Source organism: Papio anubis, chromosome 1 (genome assembly GCF_008728515.1).
Source record: "Papio anubis isolate 15944 chromosome 1, Panubis1.0, whole genome shotgun sequence".
In the NCBI taxonomy this organism is placed as follows: domain Eukaryota; kingdom Metazoa; phylum Chordata; class Mammalia; order Primates; family Cercopithecidae; genus Papio; species Papio anubis.
The window spans coordinates 216,589,616-216,615,612 of NC_044976.1; the positions used below are offsets into that span (position 1 = coordinate 216,589,616).

Genomic DNA, 25,997 nt, shown 5'->3' on the forward strand with positions numbered 1-25,997 from the left:
CTTGAATGCTTCTGCTTTTTATTTCAGAACCCTGTCATCTCCATGATAACAAGTCCCTGTTAGCCTGCTAGAGGATGAGATACTATAGGGGAGAAACCAAAGTGCCACAGATGACAGGCAGCTCACCCTCAGAAGCAGCATTGCCTAGTCAAGCAGCAGCTGACCACACGTACCTGAAAGGGCCCGGCTGAGACCAAAAGAATGGCTCACCTGAGCCCAGCCTAAAAGGTGGACCAGCTCAATCTAATAAGTTTTGGGGAGTTTTACTGTGAAGCAGTAGGTAATATGTACACCTAGCGCAGACAGGGTGCCAGGATTCAATGACATGTTGATGACAAGTTACGAGGCAAACACATGGCACCCTGTATGCACTGATTTCCTTTTCCCTTTATGTAAAGCTGGATCTCTGGTTAGACAGTGTTGAGCCATACAGAAGTGCATGCAGACATGCATGCATGTGATCAGTGCTTCAACTCACACACTTAAATTCCACACCACAGGAGGAAACAGAAAACCACAGCTTGCCCATTAGGGCCAAAGCCAAATTGCAAAATGAGAAGTTTGTCTTGAAGGTATTCCCTCCACATCTAAAGTCCTGAGGTTAAGGCTGTGGACAAATCTGAAGACATAGGTTTTCTTCTCCTGGGGCACCTCGTCTTTTTTTCACTGTCTTATCTATAGAAGAGGCTGGGCCCCTGGCAAGAGCAGGTGCGAAACAGTAGAATCCCTCTAGATACTTATTTATTGCAGCCTACTTCTCTCTTTGGGCACTGTCCCTGCCACCCTTGGGCCCGAGGAGAGATGTTAGCAGAAAGAGGGCGTTCCCTCACCTCTGGCAGAAAAGAGGGGTTCGGGCCCTTCACTGCCTGAGGTCAGGGGAGCCAGAGCCTTCAAAACTGCACTTCAGTGTGACAGTCACTGCCCACAGGGGTCTACTTAGCCCCTAGAATGTGGCTGGTCTGAATTGGTACGTGCTGGAAGTTTAAAACGCAGAGTGACTTTGAAAGATTTAGTACCAAAAAACAAAGAACGACTAAAAATCCTTCATTAATATTATATTGATTATATATTTAAATTATAATATTTTGTATATATTGAGTTAAAGTATTACAATCAATTTTACCTGTTTATTCCTCTTTTCTTTTGCTACTAGAAATTTTAAAATGACACCTGTGGCTCGCATGTGATTTCTATGGAAATTGCTGCTTTGGAGGATTGCTTCCCTTTTCAAAACTCGGGCTCCTCGGACTGCTTCCTCAGAAGACCAGAGGCCATGAAGGTTAGTAAGTCTGAAATGTTAAAAGAATTATTATTATATTGTTTCCTATTTTAAATATCATATATATTATTCACAAACGAATGTAACGTTGTATACAAGGTTAAGTGTATATAAATGAATGTCCCCTAGGCAAGGCTGGGTCCCAGCCCCAGAGACGAAGCCCTCCCCGAAAAGTGCTGTTGCCAAAACGCTGCCTCATTCAGACACGCGTGGGAGCGTGTCACCTGTCACTCAGGGCCTCAGGGGGCGGGGCCTGAGATCCTACCCAATCAGGGGCACCGGGGCGGGGACTGCCTAATCAGGCGCTCCGCTAGAAAGCCCGAGGCGGCTTCCGGGTCTGCCCGGCCTTTGTCTCTCGTGTCCGCACGTGCGTGGCGCGGTCAGTAGCCGGCGCTTCTCCGTCGCTCCTGGGGGTTCAGGAGGCTGTGCCGCAGCCTGGGTCCTCCTGTGACCTGCGTGTACTGGGGGATTCGCAGGGAGGATGTCGGGACACCCCGGAAGCTGGGAAATGGTGAGTTGCGCTGCCGGGGGTCTGGAGAAGGAAAGGGGCTGTGGTGGCCCCCGGCCCCGGGCTCCCAGCGGTCGGCTCCCGAGGGAGGACCCGGGTCCCTGCTGGCGCGGCGCGGCCCTCGGTCCTTTCTGGAGCCCGGCGGGGCTGGGCGGGCAGCGGCACCCCGGGCTCCCGTCCCATCTCTGCATGGCGACTTCTGTCCTGCCCGAATCCGCTGCCTCTCCAGCCCCGCACCCGCAGCCCCGTTTCCCCGGGATCCTGCAGTGAGACCCGAGGGTCCTCAGGGGAGAGGCCCAGCGCGGGGTGCGAGCTCGCGCCTGCGAGGATCTGTGGCCACTGGCGTTTCCAGTCCCTCTTTAATCCTGTTGAAAATTAAACTGAGGTTTAATTAAAGCGTTGCAGAGTTTGAGCAAACAGCGATTCATGAGTAGGGGAGCACCCAGCCACGGTTTTTGGTTTGTGGGCCACCGGACGGTCTTGATGGAAAGGCTTTTCTAAAGTGTGTAAGGAAGCAAACCAAATTTATTTTTTCTTTTAATGATTGGGCGGGTTGGTGGGGGAGTCTCTCTATGTTGCCCAGGCTGGTCTTGAACTCCTGGTCTCAGCCTCCCAAAGTGCTGGGATTACCCTGCCCAGCCCAAAGCGACCCCAATGTAATAATTGATTGGTTGTAATTATGTAGTTCTGTTATTCGGATTATTTAGGTGGATGGTTCCCGGTTATGTAATCAGAGGTAAATTGATGATTTGGAGTTGGTTAAGTTTTGGTTCCCTTCAAGTGACTTACTTTACAACGAAGGCATGAAGTTCCTTTAGGTTTTCTTGGTGAGGAACTCAGGGCACCGTAGTCCCTTTAAGGGAGGAGACCACCCCTCATACTGTCTTATGCCCAGTTTCTGCCTCCAAAGAAAGAAGAAGTAAAAACTAAAAGGCAGAAATGAAATCCACAGGCAGACAGCCCGGGCGGCGCCCTGGGCCTGGTTAAAGATCGACCCCTGACCTAACCGGTTATGTTATCTACAGATTCCAGACATTGTATGGACAAGTGTTGTGAAAGTCCCTGTCCTGTTCTGTTCTGTTCTGATTACCAGTGCATGCAGCCCCCAGTCACGTACCCCCTGCTTGCTCAATCGATTAGGATCCTCTCACGCGGACCCCCTTAGAGTTGTAAGCCCTTAAAAGGGATAGGAATTGCTCACTTGGGGAGCTGGGTGAGTCTTGCCAAAGCTCCCGTCGGAATAAAGCCCTTCCTTCTTTAACTGGGTGTCTGAGGGGTTTTGTCAGCAGCTTGTCCTGCTATAACTTCAGTCTAATTTCTTCCTATTTAATTATTTCCACAGGGGTACTGGTTTCCCCTGCATTTTCCAAATGTATGGCAAGCAGGGTCTCAAATCCGTGACCGTATTCCCCAGCCTCTCTTCTAGAACTTGAGTAAAATTCTAAATTTCCAGTTTCTTCCTCATACTCTCAAACTCCAGCTTCCCCTCTGCAATTTACAACATTTTTAACTATTTGTTCTTTATTGTGCATTTGAACCAGATGCAGTATTTTAATGGTTTATCATGTTTTCACTGATCAGTGAGGAACTGTTTCTGAACATTTCACATGAAAACAGAGAATAATCACCTGATCTAGTCCACTAGAAAAAATTCTTTGTGCCTCTCCTCCTCTCGTCTTCCCTAGGCACACACACTTTACCAGAACGTCTTTGGATGGAGGTTTCCCTTTGGAACCTTCACGTGGCGATGTGTCCTCAGCCACCGTCCTGTCTTTTCTGGGTCCTGGGTTCAAAAACTGTTTGAGGATGACCTAATGTGCCCACACTGGCCATGTCTCTTGGAGTGTCATAAATAGTGAATGTCAGCCGTTGGGTCCTCTTCTCCCAGAAGACAAGGTGAGGTTTAGGGGTAGAGCCTCTCAGAGGAACAGCTGGATGGCATGAATCCCCTGGAACTGAGAGGAGTCTCCTGGGATACTCTTCTATACTCTTCCTCTAAAAAGCTAATCCAGTGGGTCTTAGATTTTTTTTTTCTGTCACCCCTGTTATCACTCCTTAGAGACAAAATGCTGGTCAGGCAATCAGATATTGGTATTAATGGAAGAAAGAATTTCTGCCCTCTGAATTCTCTCATACTTGTGAAGGGAGAACAGCTATTCCAAAGTGCAAGGAAACACCCTCCCTGCCCGCCACCCACCGCAGTGAGGCAGGAACCTAAAAAGCAAAATGCATTTGGGGCACAGTGGGGACACAGCGCAGCTTGTTGCGGGAGGGTGGGCATTGAGTACTGTCCTGACCAGGATGGGGTGGGAGGGCACGGTGGGGACACAGCGCAGCTTTTTGCGGAAGGGTGGGCATTGAGTACTTCCCTGAGCAGGATGGGGTGGGAGGATTCAGGTGATGAGATGGTCTGACTTGACCCTGGAGTCAGCCATGTCCGTGTCAGTCAGTACTGCTACTCCTTGTGTTTGTCACCTTGAAAATATTTGTTCACTTATTTTAACTTCAGTTTTTCACTGATTGAAAAATACATTTTATCAGTACAGCTTGAGAGATAAGAAAATATTTTCAAAAGGCCAAGAAAGAGGTGTATATCAGAAAAATATTAGATATCTAGTGATATATTTCATTTGTTAAAAATTCTTAAATGCTTTTTTTCCTCCCCAGAGGGAGTGTAGTAAGTTCCACAGATTCGTTCTTTTCTAGGGGATCGTTCCAACCCCAATTCCAGGGCTTAGCTTTGGGAATGCTGCCAGGGAAAAACAGGGACACTGTCTGCCGTTGTGGCTGCAGAAAAACACGTTTTCACAAGAAAGTATAGTAGGTAAATTAGTGAATAACAAAGACTCACTAAAGCATCAGTTCCACCTTTGTGCCAAGCGGAGATTTTGTGACAGCGGATGACTCTGTTTCCTGTTACCTGGATGTCCAAGTTTAATGGTAAATCTGTGGGTGGGGACTTGGCATTTTTAGATGTGTTAACATAGAAATAATTTCTTTATGAAATGATTTGTTATCATGGAAATAATTAAGTGACTTGTTTATTGTATGAAATAAATACTTCTGCTTTTCCTGTTGAGGTATAAAATGTAAGTGCCTTACAATTTTATTCCTTCCAACAAACATAAAAACTGAGTTTGAGTGATTTTGCTGGACTCTTCAAACACTGAGTATTTTTTCATTTAAAACAACGTGGGGGCCGGGCGCGGTGGCTCATGTTGGTAATCCCAGCACTTTGGGAGGCTGAGGTGGGCGGATCACTTGTCAAGAGTTGGAGACCAGCCTGACCAACGTGATAAAACCCCGTATCTCCTAAAAATACAAAAATTAGCCGGGTGTGATGGTGCACACCTGTAATCCCAGCTACTTGGGAGGTGGAGGCAGGAGAATCACTTGAACCTGGAAGGCAGAGGTTGCAGTGAGCAGAGATCATGGCACTGCACTCCAGCCTGGGTGACAGAGAAAGACTCCGTCTGAAAAAATAAAATAAAATATAAATAAAATGTGGGCTGGATGTGGTGACTCATGCCTGTAATCCCACCCCTTTGGGAAGCTGAGGCAAGAGGATCACTTGAGCCCAGGAGTTTGAGACCAGCCTAGGCAACATAGCAAGATTCTGTCTCTACAAAAAATAGAAAAAACGCCACGTTTGGTGGCACATGCCTGTAGTCCCAGCTACTTGGAAGGCTGAGGTGGGAGGATTGCTTGGGTCCAGGAGGCTGAGGTTGTGGTGAGCCATGATTACACCACTGCAATCCAGTCTGGGTGATATTGAAACCCTGTCTCAAGAATAATATAATGATAAAGAATAATAACAATTCTTTTAAATCATAATCATTGTTTTTAAATCATCATATACATATTGATATATTAACATAACAATATTATTAAATATAATTATTATTATGGTTTAAAAAATGAATAACCTTGACTGGGAGAGTAGAAACATGAGCTTAGTGACTTACAGCTAAGGCCAATCGAGCCTGTAGGAGGAGGCTATCGAAGAGCCTGTTCGTTCTTCCTGGGGAGCCTGTCCTGCTCACACCAACCATGAAAGGAGCCCTTTATACTAACAGAAGCTACAAGGCCCTGGAGAGCTGAGGATCCACAGGCAGATGTGGCTGCTCTTGGGATAGGAGGAGGGGTTGTGATGCCCTTTCTAAGGGTATAATTGTTACTGTCCCGGGACTGTTGCAGTAAAATTCTATATTTCCGGTTCCTTCCTCACACTCTCAAACTCCAGCTTCCCTTCTCCTATTGACACCATTATTAACTTATTACTTATCAAATAATTTCAGATTTAGGTTAAAAGTAACTTTATTCTAAAGGAATGTTGCAATATGGAAAAGGACCAAATATAAGATCTGTAAGCTTCTCAAAGGTCAGGCAGAAAAGAGCTTGCTCTCATAGGGAGGAGCGAACATGATTAGAAAGGAGTTGGGAGGGAGAGAGCAGGGTGGAGGTGGCAAAATCAGATCCTAGATCAGAGACTGTCTCACCCCGAAGTCAGCCTGTTCTTAGGAAAGATGTAAAGAGGGATTATATGTTGACTGAGGCTAAGTAAGAGTCAGAGTTTGGGGGGCCTGGAGGTAGGAGAGAAAGTTAAGCAAAGTTTGGATAACAGATTTTTTTTCTTTTTTTTTTTGAGACGGAGTCTCTCTCTGTCGCCCAGGCTGGAGTGCAGTGGCGCGATCTTGGCTCACTGCAAGCTCTGCCTCCCGGGTTCACACCATTCTCCTGCCTCGGTCTCCCGAGTAGCTGGGACTACAGGCGCCCGCCACCACGCCCGGCTAATTTTTTGTATTTTTAGTAGAGACGGGGTTTCACCGTGGTCTCGATCTCCTGACCTTGTGATCCGCCCGCCTCGGCCTCCCAAAGTGCTGGGATTACAGGCGTGAGCCACCGCGCCCGGCCAACAGATATTTTTTTCTGACTACTGAAGAGAAAAATGTTCATCTAATTGTTTATGAAGCAAAAAAAAAAAGAATTTACGGAGTTTGTGTCTGGCTTTGTGAGAGGTAAAAAAGGAAGCATCATCTAAGTCACAATGAAAAGGATGTTTCTTTGCAGTAAGCTGCTCTTGATACATGGAAATGATAGCGGATTTCTTTAATCACAGCTGTTTACCAGGGTTACCCACCCACCCTACCTTTCCCTGCCTCTTTTGCTCACCCTATACATTTTTTCCCTTTGACTATTTCTGAGTTGTGTCCTTTATAATAAACTGTAAATATAAATAAAGTGATTTGCTGAGTTCTGTGAGTAGTTCTGTCCAATTATTAAACTTGAGGAGGGGGTTATGAAATTCTGTAGTTCATAGTGGCTCAGAAGTACAAATGGCCCTGGGGCTTGGGACGAGCATCTGTAGTGGGGGCAGTGTTGTGGGACTGAGCCCCAAACATGTGAAGTCTGCGTCGACCCCAATGGTTCCGAATTGAGTTGCACGTTCAGTTGTGTTGGAGAATTGGTTGGTGTTCAGCAAACTTCACACATTTAGTGTCAGAAGAAAAGACATCACATGTCAGAACCTCAGACTGACTCCCAGTGACTGGTCAGTGGTGAGAATTGAGACCCTGGAGGAAGGAGCATTTTCACCCTGTGAGGAGGGGACAGTCAGGAGTGTGGAGCTCCCAGCATTGAATGTTGTGGCTGCTCAGGTTTTCCTCATTCACTGCCTAGGAGTGAGCCACCCGGGGCTGCCTCCCCACAGTGAGGGTGAGCCCTACGCTTATGAACGTGAGTATATAAGATTTGTATTTTCTTATTTGAAAATCCAAGTTAATAGATGTGGTCTGAAAAAGCAAAGATAATTCTTGAAATAAATTGTTTTATGCTAAATTCAAATAATAAGTATGTGAAGAGTCATGGACTCACCACCCGGGAAATAAAGAGGCCCTGGGCAGTTCTGGTGTGTCTCCCTAATCCCACCTGTCTTCTGCCCACAGAGGTGATTGCGGTCCTGATTCTTTTTTCATTCTTTTCTTTTTTTTTTGAGAGGGAGTCTTGCTCTGTCACCCAGGCTGGAGTGCAGTGGTGTGATCCACCTCCTGGGTTCAAGCAATTCACCTGCCTCAGCCTCCTGAGTAGTTTAGATTACAGGTGCCCACCACCACGCCTGGCCAGTTTTTGTATTTTAGTAGAGACAGGGTTTCACCATGTTGGTCAGGCTGGTCTTAAACTCCTGACCTCAGGTGATCTGCCCGCCTTAGCTTCCCAAAGTGCTGGGATTACAGGTATGAGCCACCATGCCTGGCCTCTTTTGTTATTCTTCGTGGCTTCTTTTTGTGGTTTCTTTGCCTCAATCTGTTGCACACATACTGCTGCCTGAGGGTGGAGGGTCAACCAGTTTACCCACCCATTCCATTGCTCACGGGACTTGAGTTGTTTCAAGTTTGTTTTTAATGTGACGATGTTATTCTTGGTTTTGTCCCCAAGTGCTAACAGTTTATAAATGTATTACTTATTGGGAAAAAATTGCTGGGTTGTAGATGATGGATACATTCAGATTTACTAAGAACTGCCAGTGGAATGTACAGATTTGCTGCTTGACTATTCATGCCTGTGCTTTTATTCCTTTTCAGTATTTATTCAGGCCAGATGTGGTGGCTCACGCCTGTAATCTCAGTGCTTTGGGAGACTGAGGCAGGAGTCTGATACCAGCCTGGCAACGTAGCAAGACCCCCATCTCTACAAAAAAATAAAAAATAAACATGAGTTGGCATGGTGGCACCTGCCTAGCTACTGGGGTGGCTGAGGCAGGAGGATTGCTGGGGTCTAGGAGTTTGAGGTTGCAGTGAGCTGTAATGGAACCACTGCACTCCATCCTGGGTGACGGAGATACCTCGTCTTTAAAAAAAATTATTCTTGTTTATTTCTGTGTGGTTATATATTGCTTCTTGCTAATTACCATTCGCTTTGAGCATTTGTGTGTGTGTGGTCTTTCATCTTCTTTGAAATAGTTTTTCATCATTTTCTCACATTTTACCTGTTTGCATGTTTATTGCTTTTGTCATTTGTGTGTGTATGTTTTTGTCAAGCACACTCCAAACACTAATCCATATTCGTTTGTAAAGACTGTAAATACTTTTTCCCAGGTTGCATTTTGCTTTTCACTTCATTCTACAAGTTCTTAATTTTAGAACAGTCAAACTTGTCAGTCTTTTCTTTGGGGCTTTATTTTCTCACATAAGAACCTGATAGATAGGAGGGCTTGCTGAGCTCACAGAGTTAACTCTTACGGTCTCCCTGCCTCATCACCAGGGAACAGTCCCCACTAAAGTCAGAGTCTGGCTTCCAAGCTTGAAATATATTTAACTTTCCGAATGTGGGTTTTCATTGTGAACTGTGGGTGAAGCAGAGTCCTCTTCTGAGCCAGTTTAAACGTTTGCTTTTCTTCTCTTTTAATTTCTGTATAGACTGTTGCTGCCATATAACTCTAGTTTTTCCATATATTTCATAAATTTAGTTCTTTGTCAGTGTCTTTTTATTTTTTATTTCTGTGGCCGAATATGAGCAGCTTGAGGAATGGGGTTTGAGGAAGCCTTGGCTATGGGCCAGCAGCCTCCTCCCAAATTAAAAGCCTGGTCCGGGCAACCATCCTTTCCTTAGGTCAGGATGGCTCTGTTGGTCACTGAGTCTGTGCTTCCCTGTGCACACGTGTGATCCTGTGTTCAGGAGGAAGAAGCAGGAAGAGTTTAAGGACTGCAGGAAGATGCAGGGCCCACTGTGGAAAGCCAAGGCCAAGTCTGGCTTACAGGCGAATGTCCCCTGGCTGGGGCCCTTCCCCCAGCTCTCAGGTGGAAGCCCTGTCTCAGTAGAGCTGTAGCCAAAAACCTGGGGTTCAGACCTGATTTAGTCACATGGTTGGTAGCATCCCCTGTCACTCACAGATGGAGGGGGCAGGGCCGGGAGTCCTGTACAGTCAGGGGCACTGAGTTGGGAACTGTCTAGTCAGCTGCACAGTCAGAGAGGAGGCAATCTGCCTGGGCTGCTGTCTTTGTGCCTACCCGCTGAGCTTGTGGTCTGATCTCCGTGGCTGTTTCCTGGGCTCTGGGAAGCCCCAGGTGACTCTGCTGTGGTCTCTGTCACCTCGTGACTTTCAGGAACTGGAAGAGCCCTAGGAAGAAATTTAGGATACCCCAGAAGCCAGGAATGGGCAGAGCCAGGCCTCCCAAGAAGTGGGCGAGGTGTGGGTAAAACCTGCTGGAAACGGCTGTGGCAGGACCCAGGCCACCCTGCAGTCAGCTCCGGAGTCTGCAGCCCCTCCTGCTTGCTGGTGCAGCCTGGCCTCAGTATCCCCTGGCTGTAGGGCGGGGACTGGGTCTGCAGTGGGGAGCCGGGCATCCTGCAAGGATAACAGAAGGGTCATCAGGGGAGAGTCCCTGCTTGCTGGGGAGGGGTGTTCATGTGTGGGAGGAGCTTGTGGTTCCTGGGATTCTCAGTCCCTCCTTTCTCCTGTCAAAAATTAAACACAGCACCTTTCCATTTTCAAGAGTTTATTTGAACAAACAGTGATTCATACATTGGGGAGCACCTGGCCATGGTTTGTGAGTTGAGGGTCCACCAGAGGGGCCTGATGGGAAGGCTTTTACAGAGTAGCTGATTGGTTGCAGTTATGTAGTCCTCTTATTTGGACTATTCCGTAGATATTTGCAGAGATTAATTGGAGGTTTGTGGTTGGTTAAACCTGAATTTTCTTGTGAGTAATTTACAAGAGTTGCATTTGAGTTAGACTTCATTAATTCACAACATTATCCACTATTTGTCCTTTATTCTACATTTCAAACACAGACATAGTTTTAATTGTTTATTATTTTTTCACTAAATAGTAGATGTTACTTTTTAAGATTTGCTTTTTGGTTGTGAACATTGCACATGCGGGGGAAGCAGAGAATCATCTCCCACTCTTGCACTGTAAATGATCTAGTTGCCTCTCCTCTTTTTATCTTCCCTAAGTGCAGATACTTTATCAGAATGTCTTTGGGTTGAGGGTTGTTTTTGGAAACTACAACAGCGATGTGGCCTCAGCCACCTTTCTGTCTTTTCATGGTCCTGGGCTTCAGAACTGCCTGGTGATGTCCCAGGAGCCCACAGTGGCCATGACCCTGCAGCATCCAGGGAAGCCAGACCATGAGTCATCTCCAAGGACAGGTGAGTGGTGGGAGTGGAGCCTCCTCACAGGGGGTCATCTGGAGGCCCTGGAGCTGCTGTGCCCTTCATTTAAGAAGCTCATGTCTTAGGACAATTCGAGTGTCTCTCCTCAACCTGTTTTTTGTGTTTTTTGTTTTTTTGTTTCTTTTTAAATAAAAACTGGCAGATTTATTCCACAGGGGCCCATTTTCAAGAAGCTGAAGGTGGGAGAGAAGTTTCCTTCCCTTTTCCTTTCTCCCTCATCTTATTTTATCCACAAGGTAAAAAAAAAAAAAAAAAACAAATGGCCTGGAGCCTCAAACCTACCCCACAAAAAACACGAAGAAACTGAGATTCCAAAATGTTACAGCATTTTAATTTCACTTAGAAAAGGGGGAGGAGCCAGAGGGAAAGGGAGTCCCTGGAGTTGGGGGAGGCACCCCAAGCTGGTGGGACACCCCCTCCCCTTAACTAGCTGCCTCAAATGGGGCGGGCCTATAGCATTTAAAAACTCCACAGCCCATTTTATAAAACCAAACAAAAAAAATCCGTTTTTCTCTGAGACCCAAATATATATATGTAAAAAAATATGTAAAAATATATATTTAAAATTATGTGTGTATATATATACATATATATAATTTTTAAAATTACATATGTGTGTGTATATATGTGTGTGTGTGTGTATATATGTGTACATATATATGTGTATATGTATATATATATACACACATATATATACACACACACACACACACATATATAATTTTTTTTTCTGGGACAGAAAACAAATTTGGAAGCATTAAGCATTAAAGTGATTCTGGAACAAGAAAATGTGAAATTCCCTCCCTCCTTCCCCGTCATTGTGGGTTAACTGGTGCATCCTAAGCCAGGGACCAGCCTCCAGGTGATGGCAGAAGGGAAGGAAGCAAAGGGTGAGGAATCCCCATCCAATCAGCAGCCAGTATGGGTGTGGGCAGGGTACGAGTCCCCAGCCAATCAGCAGCCAGTATGGGTGTGGGCAGGGTACCAGTCCCCAGCCAATCAGCAGCCAGTATGGGTGTGGGCAGGGTACCAGTCCCCAGCCAACCAGCAGCCAGTATGAGTGTGGGCAGCTGTGCCGGGAAACCCACATGCACTTAGGGTTTTTCACGTGGAATGGGGTGTGGGGAAGATGCATTCCTGTGCAGTCTTCGGCCAGTTTCAAGTCAAGTGGAGGCAGGAAAGCGGGGTGACAGGCGGGGTGTGCAGAAAGGAGATGTGGGTCTTCTGGATCCCTGTGGTCAAGAATCCCGCTTCCTCAGCTCCTGCACAAAGCCTTCAGTTACTTCCTCTTGCACTTTGTGCGGTGTTCCTCACCTCTTTCAGAATCTCCTGTTTCACTCTTTCCAGGTGTGCATTATCACTGGAGCTGGGCATACAGGCTCAACCCCAGTTTTTATTCCTGGGACAGACACTGGTGTCATCCAATCCAGTGCTGGTATTTTGAGGGAAAGACAGAAATGATTCCTGCCCTCTGAATTCTTTCACACTTGTGAAGGGAGAAAAACAATCTTTAAAGAACAAGAAAATTTCTTCCCAGTGTTGCAGGAAGTCAGGGACCTGAAACAAAGGGACCAGCTGAAGCCATGGCAGAAGAACGTAAATTGTGAAGATTTCATGGACATTTATTAGTTCCCCAAATTAATACTTTTATAATTTCTTAGCGCCTGTCTTTACTGCAGTGTCTGAACATAAAGTGAAGATTTCATGGACACTTATCACTTCCCCAATCAATATTCTTGTGCTTTCCTGTGCCTGTCTTTAATCTCTTAATCCCATCATCTTCGTAAGCTGAGGATGTATGTCGCCTCAGGACCCTGTGATGATTGCATTAACTGCACAAATTGTTTAAACAATAGGAAATCTGGGCACCTTGAAAAAAGAACAGGATAACAGCAATCGATGTTCAGGGAACAAGTGATATAACCATTAGGTCTGGCTGCCTGAGAGCCGTGCGGAACAGAGCCATATTTCTCTTCTTTCAAAAGCAAATAGGAGAAATACTGCTGAATTCTTTTTCTCAGCAAGGAACAGCCCTGAGAAAGAGAATGCGTTCCTAGGGGGAAGTCTCTAAAATGGCCGCTCTGGGAACGTCTGTCTTTTATGGTTCAGATAAGGGATAAAATAAGCCCGAGTTTCCCATAGTGCTCCCAGGCCTATTAGGATGAGGAAATTCTCACTTAATAAATTTTGGTCAGACTGGTTGTCTGCTCTCAAGCCCTGTCTCCTGATAATATGTTCTCAATGACAATGCGTGCCCAGTGGGACATGAAACTTCATTAGCATTTTTAATTTTGTCCCAGTCCTATGATCTTAACCTGCCTCCATTTGCCTTGTGATATTTTATTCCCTTGCGAAGCATGTGATCTGTGTGACCCACACCCTATTTGCGCACTCCCTCCCCTTTGAAAATCATTAATAAAAACTTGCTGGTTTTGCAGCTTGCGGGCATCACAGAACCTGCCAACATGTGATGTCTCCCCCAGACACCCAGCTTTAAAATTTCTGTCTTTTGTACTCTTTCCCTTTATTTCTCAGACCAGCCAACACTTAGGGAAAATAGAAAAGGACTCACGTTGAATTATCGGGGGCGGGTTCCACTGATACCTGGGAACATGACACAAAAACCTGCCAAGCAAACTGCACCTTAGGCACACAGTGGGCCACAGCGCAGTGCACTGGGAAGGCGGTCCTTGAGTACCTAGTCTCCGAGGAGAATGGGACCAGAGAATCTCCTGTTTTAGACATGGTCTTTCTTGATATGTGAGTCAAACATGCCTGTGTTCCAGTTAGCACTGCTTCTTCTTGGGCTGTCCTCTTGCAAAGATTTGTTCATTTATTGGTGCCTTAGGTAAACGTGAAATGTATTTCATCAATAGAGCTTTAAAGATAAAATATTTACAAAGAGGCAAAGAAAGAAGTGGATTTAAAATATCTACATTTGTATGTAGGTATTTTATATACGCATATGTCAATATTTTAAATCCACTTTGTATATATATAGTTTTTTTAATTAGAAATTTTTTTTAATGTTATATCAATAAATTTGGGGTAGCAGGTGGTTTTTGGTTACAAGGATAAGCTCTTTAGTGGGGATTTCTGAGATTTTGGTCCTGTCACCTGATCAGTGTATGCTGTACCCAGTATGTAATCTTTTGTCCCTCACCCCCTCCCACCCTTCCCCCCAAATCACCAAGGTCCATTGGATCATTCTTATGCCTTTGTATCCTCATAGCTTAGCTCCCCCTTATGAGAACATAGAATAATTGGTTTTCCATTCCTGAGTTACTTCACTTAGAATAATGGCCTCCAACTCCATCCAAGTTGCTGCAAAGCCCATTATTTCATTCCTTTTTATGGCTGAGTAGTATTCCACCACATTTTCTTGATCCACTCATTGGTTGATGGGCATTTTAGGTTTGTTCCATATTTTTGCAGTTACAAATTGTGCTGCTATAAACATGCGTGTGCAAGTGTTTTTTTCTTGCCTTCTCTTTTTTTTTTTAAATTGAGACGGAGTCTCACTCTGTCACCCAGGCTGTAGTGCGGTGGCACCATCTCAGCTCACTACAACCTTCCGTCACGTGGGTTCAAGGGATTCTCATGCCTCAGCCTACCAGTAGCTGGGACTACAGGCATGCACCACCACGCCTGGCTAATTTTTTTTTTTTTTTGTATTTTTAGTAGAGACAGGATTTTGCCATGTTGGCCAGTCTGGTATCGAACTCCTGACCTCAGGTCTTCCACCCGCTTCAGCCTCCCAAGGTGCTGGGATTACAGGCGTGAGCCACTGTGCCCAGGCATGTTTTTTTCATATAATGACTTCTTTTCCTTTGGGTACATACCCAGTAGTGGGATTGCTGGATTGAATGGTAGTTCTACTTTTAGTTCTTTAAGGAATCTTCATACTGTTTTCCATAGCAGTTGTACTAGTTTACACTCCCATCAGCAGTGTAGAGGATTTTCCTTTTCACCACATCCACACCAGCATCCTGGCATCTATTATTTTTTATTTTATGATTACAGCCGTTCTTACAGGAGTAAGGTGGTATCTCATTGTGGTTTTAATTTGCGTTTCCCTGATAATTAGTGATATTGAGCATTTTTTTCATATTTATTGGCCATTTGTATACCTTCTTTTGAGAATTATCTATTCATGTCCTTTGCCTACTTTTTTTTTTTTTTTTTTTTTTTGAGACAGAGTCTTCCTCTGCCAGGCTGGAGTGCATGACCTTGGCTCACTATAACCTCCACCTCCCGGGTTCAAGCCATTCTCCTGGCTCAGCCTCCCAAATAGCTGGGATTACAGGCACCCACTACCACGCCCAGCTAACTTTTGTATTTTTAATAGAGTCGGGGTTTCACCATGTTGGCCAGGATGGTCTCGATCTCCTGACCTTGTGATCCACCTGCCTCGGCCTCCCAAAGTGCTGGGGTTACAGGCGTGAGCCACTGTGCCCGGCCCTTTGCCTACTTTTTTGATGGAATTTTTTCTTGCTGATTTGTTTGAGTTTTTTGTAAGTTCTGGTTATTAGTCCTTTGTAGGATGCATAGTTTGTGAAGATTTTCTCCCACTCTGTAGGTTGTCTGTTTACTCTGCTGATGATTTCTTTTGCTGTGCAGAAGCTTTTTAATTTAATTAGGTGCCATTTGTTTATTTTTGTTTTTGTGAATTTGCTTTTGAGTCTTGGTCATGAATTCTTTGCCTAAGCCAATGTTTAGAAGAGTTTTTTGATATATGTTATTTTCATTCCCCTGAGCATATGTAGTAATTTTTTGAAGTCTCTTCTTTTGGGTAATTTCGAATGAAATTCTAGGGCTTTTAACCAGGAATCCTACTAGGGAAGAGAAATAGGAAAAATCTCTCTTCCTTTATGGTTACAAAAAGTGAATACGTTTCCACACACAAAAGTGTGATACATAAATTAGTGAATTACAAAAATTAACCAAAACATCAGTTTGTTTCTTGCAGGATGAAGAATTTGTTAGAGTGGATAAGTCTGTGCTATTTTCTGTTGCCAGCATTTGGCACATTAATGCTGAATCTGTACAACAACCTTGCCCGATCACTGTGCCCCAGATTTCCAATACTGTGTTGAATGGGAGTGATAAAAGCAGGTGTTCTCTATAGCTCTTTCCTCATCTTGGGAGAAAAGGGTTTTTTGCTTGTTTGTTTCGGTATTTCAGCATTGATGGTGATGTTAGTGCTGGTTTTTCATATTGTAGTTTCCTTTTAGTCCTCATTTATTGTGTTTGTATCATGAATGGGTCTTAACAATTTGCCAAATACTTTTCCTGCATCAGTTGCAATAGTTATGATATTTCAGTCACTTTGCTAATGTTATGTATTACACTGATTGATTTTTCATATATTGATCCATTTTATTTTAGCAATAAATCTCACTTGGTGCATAATCCTTTTACTATGATGCTAAATATGGTTAGTACTTAAGTGAGGATTTCTGCACTAAGTACTTAAATGAGGATTTCTGCGTTAGTACTTAAGTGAAGAGTTCTGAGTTAGTAGTTATAACTGTACTTCATATAACTGTATTTTATAGTTACATCTGTAGCTTTTGTAGTGTCTTTGTCCATCTTTAGTGTAAGTGTAATTTTTTGGCCTCATAGACTGAGTTTAGAAGTGTTGCTTTCTCTTCATTTTTTTTGGAAGAGTTTGAGGAGGCTTGGTGTTAATTTTTTTTTTAATTTTTTTGAGATGGAGTCTTGCTCTGTCGCCCAGGCTGCAGTGCAGTGGCGCAATTTCTGCTCACTGCAACCTCTGTCTCCCAGGTTCACGCCATTCTCCTGCCTCAGCCGCCCAAGTAGCTGGGACTACAGGCGCCCGCCACCAGGCCCAGCAAATTTTTTTTTGCCTTTTTGGTAGAGATGGGGTTTCACCATGTTAGCCAGGATGGTCTTGATCTCCTGACCTCATGATCTGCCTCATGTTAGCCTCCCAAAGTGCTGGGATTACAGGCATGAGCCACCACGCCCAGGTATTAATTTTTTTAATGTTCAATAGATGTTGTCAGTAAAACAATTTGGTCTTGGGTTTTTATAATTTAGGGGTTCTGATTACTACATCAATGTCATATAACTGTGAATCTGTTTAGATTTTCTAATTCTTCATGATTCAGTCTTGGTACACTGTGTATTTCTAGACGTTTGTTCACCTCATCAGTGTTATCCAACTTGCTGGTGTGCCCTTAGAGACTTTTTACGGAAGATTTAAGACACAGATTTCTTTTATATGTGTTTTACTCTTCTTGTATTTGTATTCTGCTTGTTTTGTAAATGTTTATTTTAGGTTCAGGGGCACATGTACACAATAGTAAATACATGGAATCAACCTAGATGCCCATGAACAGTAGACTGGACAAAGGGAATGTGGTGTATACACATTTGTGAACAATGCTGCCGTGAACGTATGCATGCGCATTTCTTTACAGTAGAATGATTTCTGTTTCTTTGGATATATACTCAGTAAATGGGATTGCTGGGTTGGTGGGAGTTCTGTTTTAATTTCTTTGAGAAATCGCCACAGTGCTTTCCAAAATGAGTGAACTGAATTCCCACCAGCAGTGTATGAGCATTCCCTTTTCTCCACAACTTTACCAGCATCTGGTTTTTTTGTTTTGTTTTGTTTTGTTTTCACTTTATTTTTTTTTTTGAGGCAGTGTCTTGTTCTGCCCAGGCTGGAGTGCAGTGGCACGATCTCGGCTCACTGCAGCCTCTGCCTCCTGGGCTCAAGCAGTCATCCCACCTCAGCCTCACGAGTAACTGGGACTATGGGCATGTGCTAACAGGCCCGGCTAATTTTTTTATTGTTTCGTAGAGACAATGTCTCACTATATTGTCCAAGCTGGTCTGGAACTCCTGGCTATTTATATGTGTGGATTTGATCTTGTTATTGTGTCATTGGCTAGTTATTATGCAGACTTGTTTGTATGGTTGTTTTATAGTGTCACTAGTCGATGTACTTAAGTGTGTTTTTGTGGTGGCTGGTAATGGTCTTTCCATAGTTAGCACTCCCTTTAGGACCTCTTGTAAGGCAGAGCTAGTGGTAACAAATTATCTTAGTAGCTGCTTGTCTGAAAATGATCTTATTTCTCCTTCGCTAATGAAGCTTATTTTGGCTAGATGAGAAATTCGTGGTTGGAATTGCTTTTCCTTAAGAATGCCGAATATAAACCCCGATAAGGCACAATAAATTTTCTGGACATTAGAGAAAAATTACTGGACTGTAGATTGTGATAAAGTTCAAATTACTGGAAATAGCAATGGAGTCTGTCCACTGCCTTGGCCTTCATTTCTGCGTGTTTATTTGGTGTGGTGATCACCACTTGAGATTGTCTAATTTTCATTCTTCTAAAGAATGTGAACTATTGTCTATATGCCATACTATTTGGCTATCTTATTACCAAGAAAATGGATCTCTTTCCATAAATGGTCTTTTATCTTGTTATGTATCTTTTGCTTATTTTTTCCTCATTTTAAAATCATGTTTTCATTCATTTTTACTGTGCACACTAATTTATTTTATATTGCATGTATTGCAGATTTTTATTTTACTGTTTTTTGTCTTTTAATTCCCCTAATTTTAATATATTAGAATTTGTCAGTCTTGGCGGGCGCGGTGGCTCAAGCCTGTAATCCCAGCACTTTGGGAGGCCAAGGCGGGTGGATCACGAGGTCAGGAGATCGAGACCATCCTGGCGAACACGGTGAAACCCCGTCTCTACTAAAAAGTACAAATAAAGTAGCTGGGCGTGGTGGCGGCGCCTGTAATCCCAGCACTTCGGGAGGCCGATGCAGGCTGATCACAAGGTCAGGAGATCGAGACCATCCTGGCTAACACGATGAAACCCCATCTCTACTAAAAATACAAAAAAACTAGCCGGGCGCAGTGGCGGCGCCTGTAGTCACAGCTACTCGGGAGGCTGAGGCAGGAGAATGGCGTGAACCCGGGAGGCGGAGCTTGCAGTGAGCTGAGATCTGGCCACTGCACTCCAGCCTGGGCGGCAGAGCGAGACTCCGTCTCAAAAAAAAAAAAAAAATTTGTCAGTCTCTGTTGTTTGCTCCTTTTCTCCTATTCATTTGTCAGAAAAAACCTTGTCTGTGACTTCTGCAAGCGGTCTATTTGTACTTTTTACATTTGAATATACAACAAATTGATTATTGTCCACCTAACAGAGGGCAATGCAATCCATTTTTTTTTCCAATTAAATAACAGCTTTGTTCCATGTTTAAAGTGCTTGGTACTTCCTTCCCTGTCCTGCAGCGCCTCCTCTGTTCTTAGTCAGCTTTCCGTATCAGTTCCAGCTCATTAAAGACTGTGTGCCTTTCTCTCGGCCTAGTTCTTTATCCTCTGCTTGTACCACGCTGCCCTGAATATTACATCTGAAAATCACTGATGGATGTTAGACAAGCCAGCACACTGCTATTCAGAAGACTTTGACGGGTGTTAAGCATTTATTATTTCTGTAGGTTTTGAAAAGTAGTTTCTGCTGAACTGCTAGAAAGTCTGTTTCAGGCATCTACAAAATTTTACATGAATATCATTTGTGAGAGGTGACATCTAGATGACATTGAGCTTTTTTCTTTGAACGCATGCCTTTTCACTTATTCCATTCTGCGTTGACATTTTTCAATAGAAATTGTAAAATAATTATTTTTAGATTATTGAATATTGATTATTAGTGTTAATTACCTCTTGATTAAATTTGGGCTTGAGTGAACCATTTATAAGCTTCTACACGTTTTCTCTTGGTGTAACCACATGGATTGGGCTCAATTTCCCAATTAAAAAGTTGTGACATCACATATGAAATATTGTCTCCCAGGGAAGCTCATCGGATACTCAGTGCTCAGAGTGTGTTTTCGCTTGTTTATTGAGGCTGATCCCCTCAGTGAGGCACCACTGCTACAATAAAACAAAATAATAGACTTTTGGAAGGAAAACAGGAGTTCAGCAAATTCCAGATTGTTTAGATAAACTATTTAGCAACAGTGAGCCACTTTTATCACTTAGGTTGTTGGGATGCCTCTTAAAATGTAAGTGCCCTGGTACCAGCAAAGTTTGAACTTTGTAGCAGGTATTTCTAAGGATAAGTAATCTTGTGACTGCTAATATTAACTCTCCTATGCACACCAGATAATAAGACTTTGTTATGGTATGTGCTACAGGTATATTCAATAAAGAAAAATCATAACAGCAAATATTATTCCCTGGACCCACCAGCAAGAAGGGTGTTCCTTCTCTGCTGCTGCCTTGCTGAATAATTCAACTTTAGCATAAGAACTGCTGGCTGGGCACGGTGGCTCACGCCTTTAATCCCGGCACAGACAGGTGGATCACGAGGTCAAGAGATTGAGGCCATCCTGGCCAACATGGTGAAACCTCGTCTCTACTGAAAATACAAAAATTAGCTGGGCATTGTGACGCGTGCCTCTAGTCCCAGCTACTTGAGAGACAGAGGCAGGAGAATCACTTGAGCCCAGGAGGCAGAGATTGCAGTGAGCTGAGATCGCGCCACTGCACTCCAGCCTGACGACAGAGTGAGACTCCATCTCAAAAGAAGAAAAAAAAAAAAAAAGGACTGCTGTGTAGGAGAAAGTAAGTGTAGACAGAGTCATAGTTCTAGGGACCAAATTGTGGAATCAGTGTTCGCCACAGAATCAGGTTAACATCTTATGAATTGACTACAGATTTCCAGTGCTTTCAGTCTCATCCATCCTCTACAAAAATGTGAAATGTTTTAGAACTCGGTTGCCTTTGAGGATGTGGCTGTGAACTTCACCCAGGAGGAGTGGGCTTTGTTGGATCCTTCCCAGAAGAATCTCTATAGAGATGTGATGCAGGAAACCTTCAGGAATCTGGCTTCCATAGGTAAGAGTCACAATATTTCCTTACTTAGTCAATCAGAGAATAAGTGTTTCATGGTTTGCAGTGTCATTCCATGATTTGGAATATGCAAAGGGAACACGTTGATGAATGAATGAGGCATGGACCCAGCGTGCAGTGACTCTTGTTTCTTAGTTTGTTTTTTAATTGTTATAACAATACCTGATTCTGGGTAATTTACAAAAATAGTTTTATAATGATTTATGATTCTAGTGGCCAGAAAGTCCAGGTTTGTGTCTGGTAAGGACCTGATGCTACTTCAGCTCAGGGCATGAGGCAGAAGCGAGTGGGCATCTGCAAAGGGATCACCCAGTGAGAAAATAAGAGCAATGCTTGGCAGCTGAGCTTGCTTTTGTGACAGCCTGCCCTCTGGCAACTCATTCAGTCTCGCAAGAGTAAGAGAAAACATGCATTCCCAAGCAAGGACATTAATCTGTTAATAAGGAACCTGTACCCATAACATGAACGATGTTGCCATATTGGTGACCAAATGACAGCATTCATTTTGGTGGGTACAAACCATATCCCCAACATAGCACCTAGAATCTGTAATTTTTCTATCATTTCAAATAATTTGTAATCTATTTCTGGGTCTACATTTTAGGAAACAAAGGGAAAGACCAGAGCATTGAAGATCAGTACAAAAATTCTTCAAGAAATCTAAGGTAATTTGCACTCACAAGAGGAAGCAGTCCCCTTTGGGGACAATTGTAGTATATAATCATATGTTTAAAGCAAACAAGGCCAGGCATGGTGGCTCACACCTGTAATCCCAGCACTTTGGGATGCTGAGGTGGGCGGATCACCTGAGGTCAGGAGTTTGAGACCAGCCTGACCAACATGGCGAAAGCCCGTCTCTACTAAAAAATACAAAATTAGCCTGGTGTGGTGGTGCATGCCTGTAATCCCTGCTATTTGGGAGGCTGAGGCAGGAGAATCGCTTCAACCTGGGAAGCGGAGGTTGCAATGAGCCAAGGTTGCACCATTGCGCTCCAACCGGGGAAACAAGAACAAAACACCATCTCGGGGGGAAAAAAAAACCAAGCAAACAAAATAAATTAAAGACAACATCAATTTATTCCCAAAGTTTTTACCAAAAATACATACGTCACTGTAACGTAGATGTTAAGTGTTTGCAAAATAGTTCACTTGAAAACAGTATTGTTTTAGTCTACTTGCATTGCTATAAAGGAATATCTAGGCTGAGTAATTTATAATGAAGAGTTTTATTTGGCTAATGGTTCTGCAGGCTTTATAAGAAGCATAGAGCCAGCATCTGCCTTTGATGAGGACCCCAGAAAGTTTCCAGTCATGGCAGAACGGGAAGGGGAGCTGACATGTCACATGGGGAGAGAAGGAGCAAGAGAGAGAGAAAGGAAGTGCCAAAGTTTTTGGTTTTTGTTGTTTTGTTTTTTTGAGACGGAGTCTCACTCTGGTATCCAGACTGGAGTGCAGTGGTACAACCTTGGCTCACTGCAACCTCCGCCTCCCAGGTTCGAGCGATGCTCTGGCCTCAGCCTCCCAAGTAGCTGGGATTACAGGCACTCACCACCACATGCAGCTAATTTTTGTATTTTTAGTAGAGGCAGCATCTCACCATGTTGGCCAGGCTGTTCTTGAACTCCTGACATCAAGTGATCTGCCCACCTCGGCCTCCCAAAGTGCTGGGATTACAGGCGTGAGCCACCGCGCCTGGCCATTTTTTTTTTTTAAGCAGTCAGATCTTTCAGGAACTAATAGAGTGAGAAGTCACTCCTTATGTGGAATCTGCTCCCATGACCCAGACACCTCACACCAGGTCACACCTCCAACATGAGGATCAAATTTCAGCATGAAATTGGAAGGGAGTAAATGCTCAAACTGTATTCAATACTAAGAAACTGCGTATAAGAATATTACTGTTTTGTTAATAGCTATAGGGGAGGGAACCATGCTGTAGACTAATCAATCCATTTATGTTCAATTTGTTTATGTTAGAAAACCTGCACTTTCTCTGATATTGGTAGCAGTGTAAGTTCAGACTTAGTAATAAAAGAAAATAACTAATAAGCCATTAATGATGGGGTTGTCATTTTTTGTAGAAGTCATATGATAGACATACTATGTAAAATTAAGTAAGTCAGTGTAGAAAAACCTTCAGATGCCAAATTTTAATCTGAACAAAATAATTCCTACTGGAGTAAAACCGCGTGAATGCAGTGCGTGTGAAAATTTCTTCGTACGTCATTCATCCCTTCATAGACACATCATCTCTCACTCTGGAACAACCCATATGGGTGTGAGGGATGCAGAAAGAAGCCATATACATGTAAACAATGTCAGAAAACTTTCCTGTCTGTCACAAGCGTTCAAAGAGACACAGTAATGCACACTGGAAATGGACATTATAGTTGTACAATGTGTGAGAAAGTTTTTAATATTCCCAGTTCATTTCAGATGCATCAGAGAAATCACACTGGAGAGAAACCCTATGAATGTATGGAATGTGGGAAAGCCTTAGGTTTTTCCCGTTCTCTTAATAGACATAAAAGGATTCACACTGGAGAAAAACGCTATGAATGTAAGCAGTGTGGGAAAGCCTTCAGTCGTTCCAGTCACCTTCGAGACCATGAGAGGACTCACACTGGAGAGAAACCCTATGAATGTCAGCACTGTGGGAAAACCTTCCGTTATTCCAATTGCCTTCACTACCATGAGAGAACTCACACTGGAGAGAAACCGTACGTGTGCCTGGAATGTGGCAAAGCGTTCAGTTGTCTCAGTTCCTTGCAAGGACATATAAAGGCTCATGCTGGTGAAGAACCGTATCCATGTAAGCAATGTGGGAAAGCCTTCAGATATGCCAGTTCCCTTCAGAAACATGAGAAAACTCATATTGCACAGAAACCCTATGTATGTAACAGTTGTGGTAAAGGCTTCAGATGTTCCAGTTCCCTTCGTGACCATGAAAGGACTCATACTGGAGAGAAACCCTATGAATGTCAGAAATGTGGTAAAGCCTTTAGTCGTGCTAGTACTCTTTGGAAGCATAAAAAAACTCATACTGGAGAAAAGCCCTATAAATGTAAAAAAATATAAAGGCTTTAATCACTACAGTTTTTGTCAAAAACATGAACGATCACATACTTGAGAGAAACTCTGAATGTAAGGTGTAGGAAAGTACTTAATTTCCCCAGATTTCTTCAAATACATGAAAGGAACCAAACTGGAGATAAACCCTATGACTATAAGCAATAATGTAAAGCATTCAGTTTTCCATTTCTTTTTGAAAACTTGAAAGGACTCACTGAAGAAAATGCGTATGAATGTGTAAAATGTGGGAAGGCCTGCAGTTGTTCCAGTGGTATCTGATGGTATAAAATAACTCATTCTAGAGAAAAACTTTATGAATGTATCGAATGTGGGAATGCCTTCATTTATCCTATAACTCACTCAGAGACACATGGTAACACATACTGCAGTTTGACCTTATAAAGAAAAGAATGCCCACCAGATTGAAACCCTAGTAGTTTGGGAAATACAGAAAATTCTGAATTTTAACAATTACTTTAAAAGTCATGTGAAAACTCCTACTGGAAATAAATCCTATAAATGTAAGTATTATGGAAAACCTTATGTAAAATAATTATAGTACAATTCTCAAGAAAATTCCCTATGTGAATGAGATGTTTTAGGAGCTATGAATAAATTGAATATATCAGTTGCTAATTTTTAAAGAGAGTCTCTAGAATATAGATTTTCACTTCTTTTGAAAAAAAAAAAAAAAACATTGAGGCAAGACATCTTTTTTTTTTTTTTTTTTTTGAGATGGAGTCTCACTCTGTCGCCCAGGCTGGAGTGCAGTGGCACAATCTCGGCTCACAGCAAGCTCCACCTCTCAGGTTCACACCATTCTTCTGCCTCAGCCTCCTGAGTAGCTGGGACTACAGGTGCCGCCACCACACCCGGCTAATATTTTGTGTTTTTAGTAGAGACAGGGTTTCACCGTTTTAGCCAGGATGGTCTTGATCTCCTGACCTCGTCATCCACCCGCCTCAGCCTCCCAAAGTTCTGGGATTACAGGCGTGAACCACCACACCCAGCTGAGGCGAGACTTCTGTAAGTACTCTTCAAGCAGTAGTACAAGAGTTAATATGTGTTCTTCTTTTTTAAGCCGGTAAATAAATTTCCTTTTTCTCCCCATTTTAAAGTGTGTTGGTTATATATGGGTAAATTGAAATGTATTTCTTTTCCTTTTTTTTCTTGCATAGCCATTTTTAAAAATATTTTTTAAATATTTAAAATATAAAATATTTTTAAAAATTTTTGTGGGTTACATAGTAGATGTGTGAAATATATTTGTAACATGTATGTAGGTTTAACTTCTGTGTAGTTTAATTGTTTTGTTATTAATTGATAAATGAGTCTATTTTCTTTGCTAATAGAGTTGCTGTCAATTTGTAAGTATGTAAAGTTTATTATAGAGTATATTCTCACGTGAATTATTATTTTCATCTGTTGTTCTTTACATTGTCATTATTTTTGGCTATTTGCACCGGTCACATTGGTTTAAGGAGAGAGACCTGTGATCGAACAGTGTCTTGTGTCTAATCTGGGAAAGAAAGCATCCAGTCTTACCATCATGTATGATGTTAGCTGAGGATTTTTAAAATAAATTCCTTAAAGTAGATTGAGAAAGTTTCCTGCTGTCCATTATTATTGAATATTTCATTGTCAAGTATTGTTGAAGTTTTTCTCATGGTTTTTGTGCATCTATTGGAATGATCTTGTGGTTTCTGAAATTTATTCTGTTAACATGGTGTATTACATTAATTGACTTTCTAAAATAACAGATTGGGTCTAACTTTGTCACCCAGGCTGGTCTCAAACTCCTAGGTTCAAGTGATTCTCCTGCCTTGCCCTCTCAAAGTGTTGGGATTACAGATGTGAGCCACTGTGCCCAGCCAAATTGACTTTTAGATGCAAAAACAACATTGCTTTTTTGGGGGATTAAATCTCTCTTGGTAATGAAGTATAAGTCTTTTTATGTGTTGGTAAATTCAGTTTTGTAGTATCTTTTGAGACTTTTTGCATCTATATTGAAAGAAATTTGGGTACCCTAGCGTAGTTGATAGTGGTGTATACTATATAGTATA

General features: G+C 43.0%; 1 protein-coding gene across 4 annotated transcripts; it reads left to right on the forward strand.

Annotated features, from left to right (window-relative positions):
• Nucleotides 1-1,564: 1,564 nt before the first annotated feature.
• Nucleotides 1,565-25,539, forward strand: ZNF124 (zinc finger protein 124). 4 transcript variants are annotated; one of them, XM_031660303.1, is made up of 4 exons: nt 1,565-1,790; nt 20,721-20,847; nt 21,467-21,527; nt 23,299-23,362. In XM_031660303.1, the coding sequence occupies exons 1-4, from the start codon at nt 1,761-1,763 to the stop codon at nt 23,360-23,362; spliced, it is 282 nt and encodes a 93-aa protein (XP_031516163.1). In that variant the 5' UTR covers nt 1,565-1,760. The 4 variants fall into 4 exon arrangements, with proteins under 4 accessions (XP_031516163.1, XP_021787860.1, XP_031516161.1 ...); XM_021932168.2 differs by having other exon boundaries at nt 1,593-1,790; nt 23,289-25,539; XM_031660301.1 differs by having other exon boundaries at nt 1,595-1,790; nt 20,667-20,847; nt 23,289-24,637.
• The last annotated feature ends 458 nt before the right edge of the window (nt 25,540-25,997 follow it).

Excerpts from the sequence above, each read along its gene's own strand:
- ZNF124 (XM_021932168.2), top strand. The coding sequence starts at position 1,761 with ATGTCGGGACACCCCGGAAGCTGGGAAATG. Across the intron at positions 20,848-21,466 it reads CAGGAATCTGGCTTCCATAG|GAAACAAAGGGAAAGACCAG; the intron begins GTAAGAGTCACA and ends TCTACATTTTAG. Across the intron at positions 21,528-23,288 it reads AATTCTTCAAGAAATCTAAG|TTCATTTCAGATGCATCAGA; the intron begins GTAATTTGCACT and ends TAATATTCCCAG.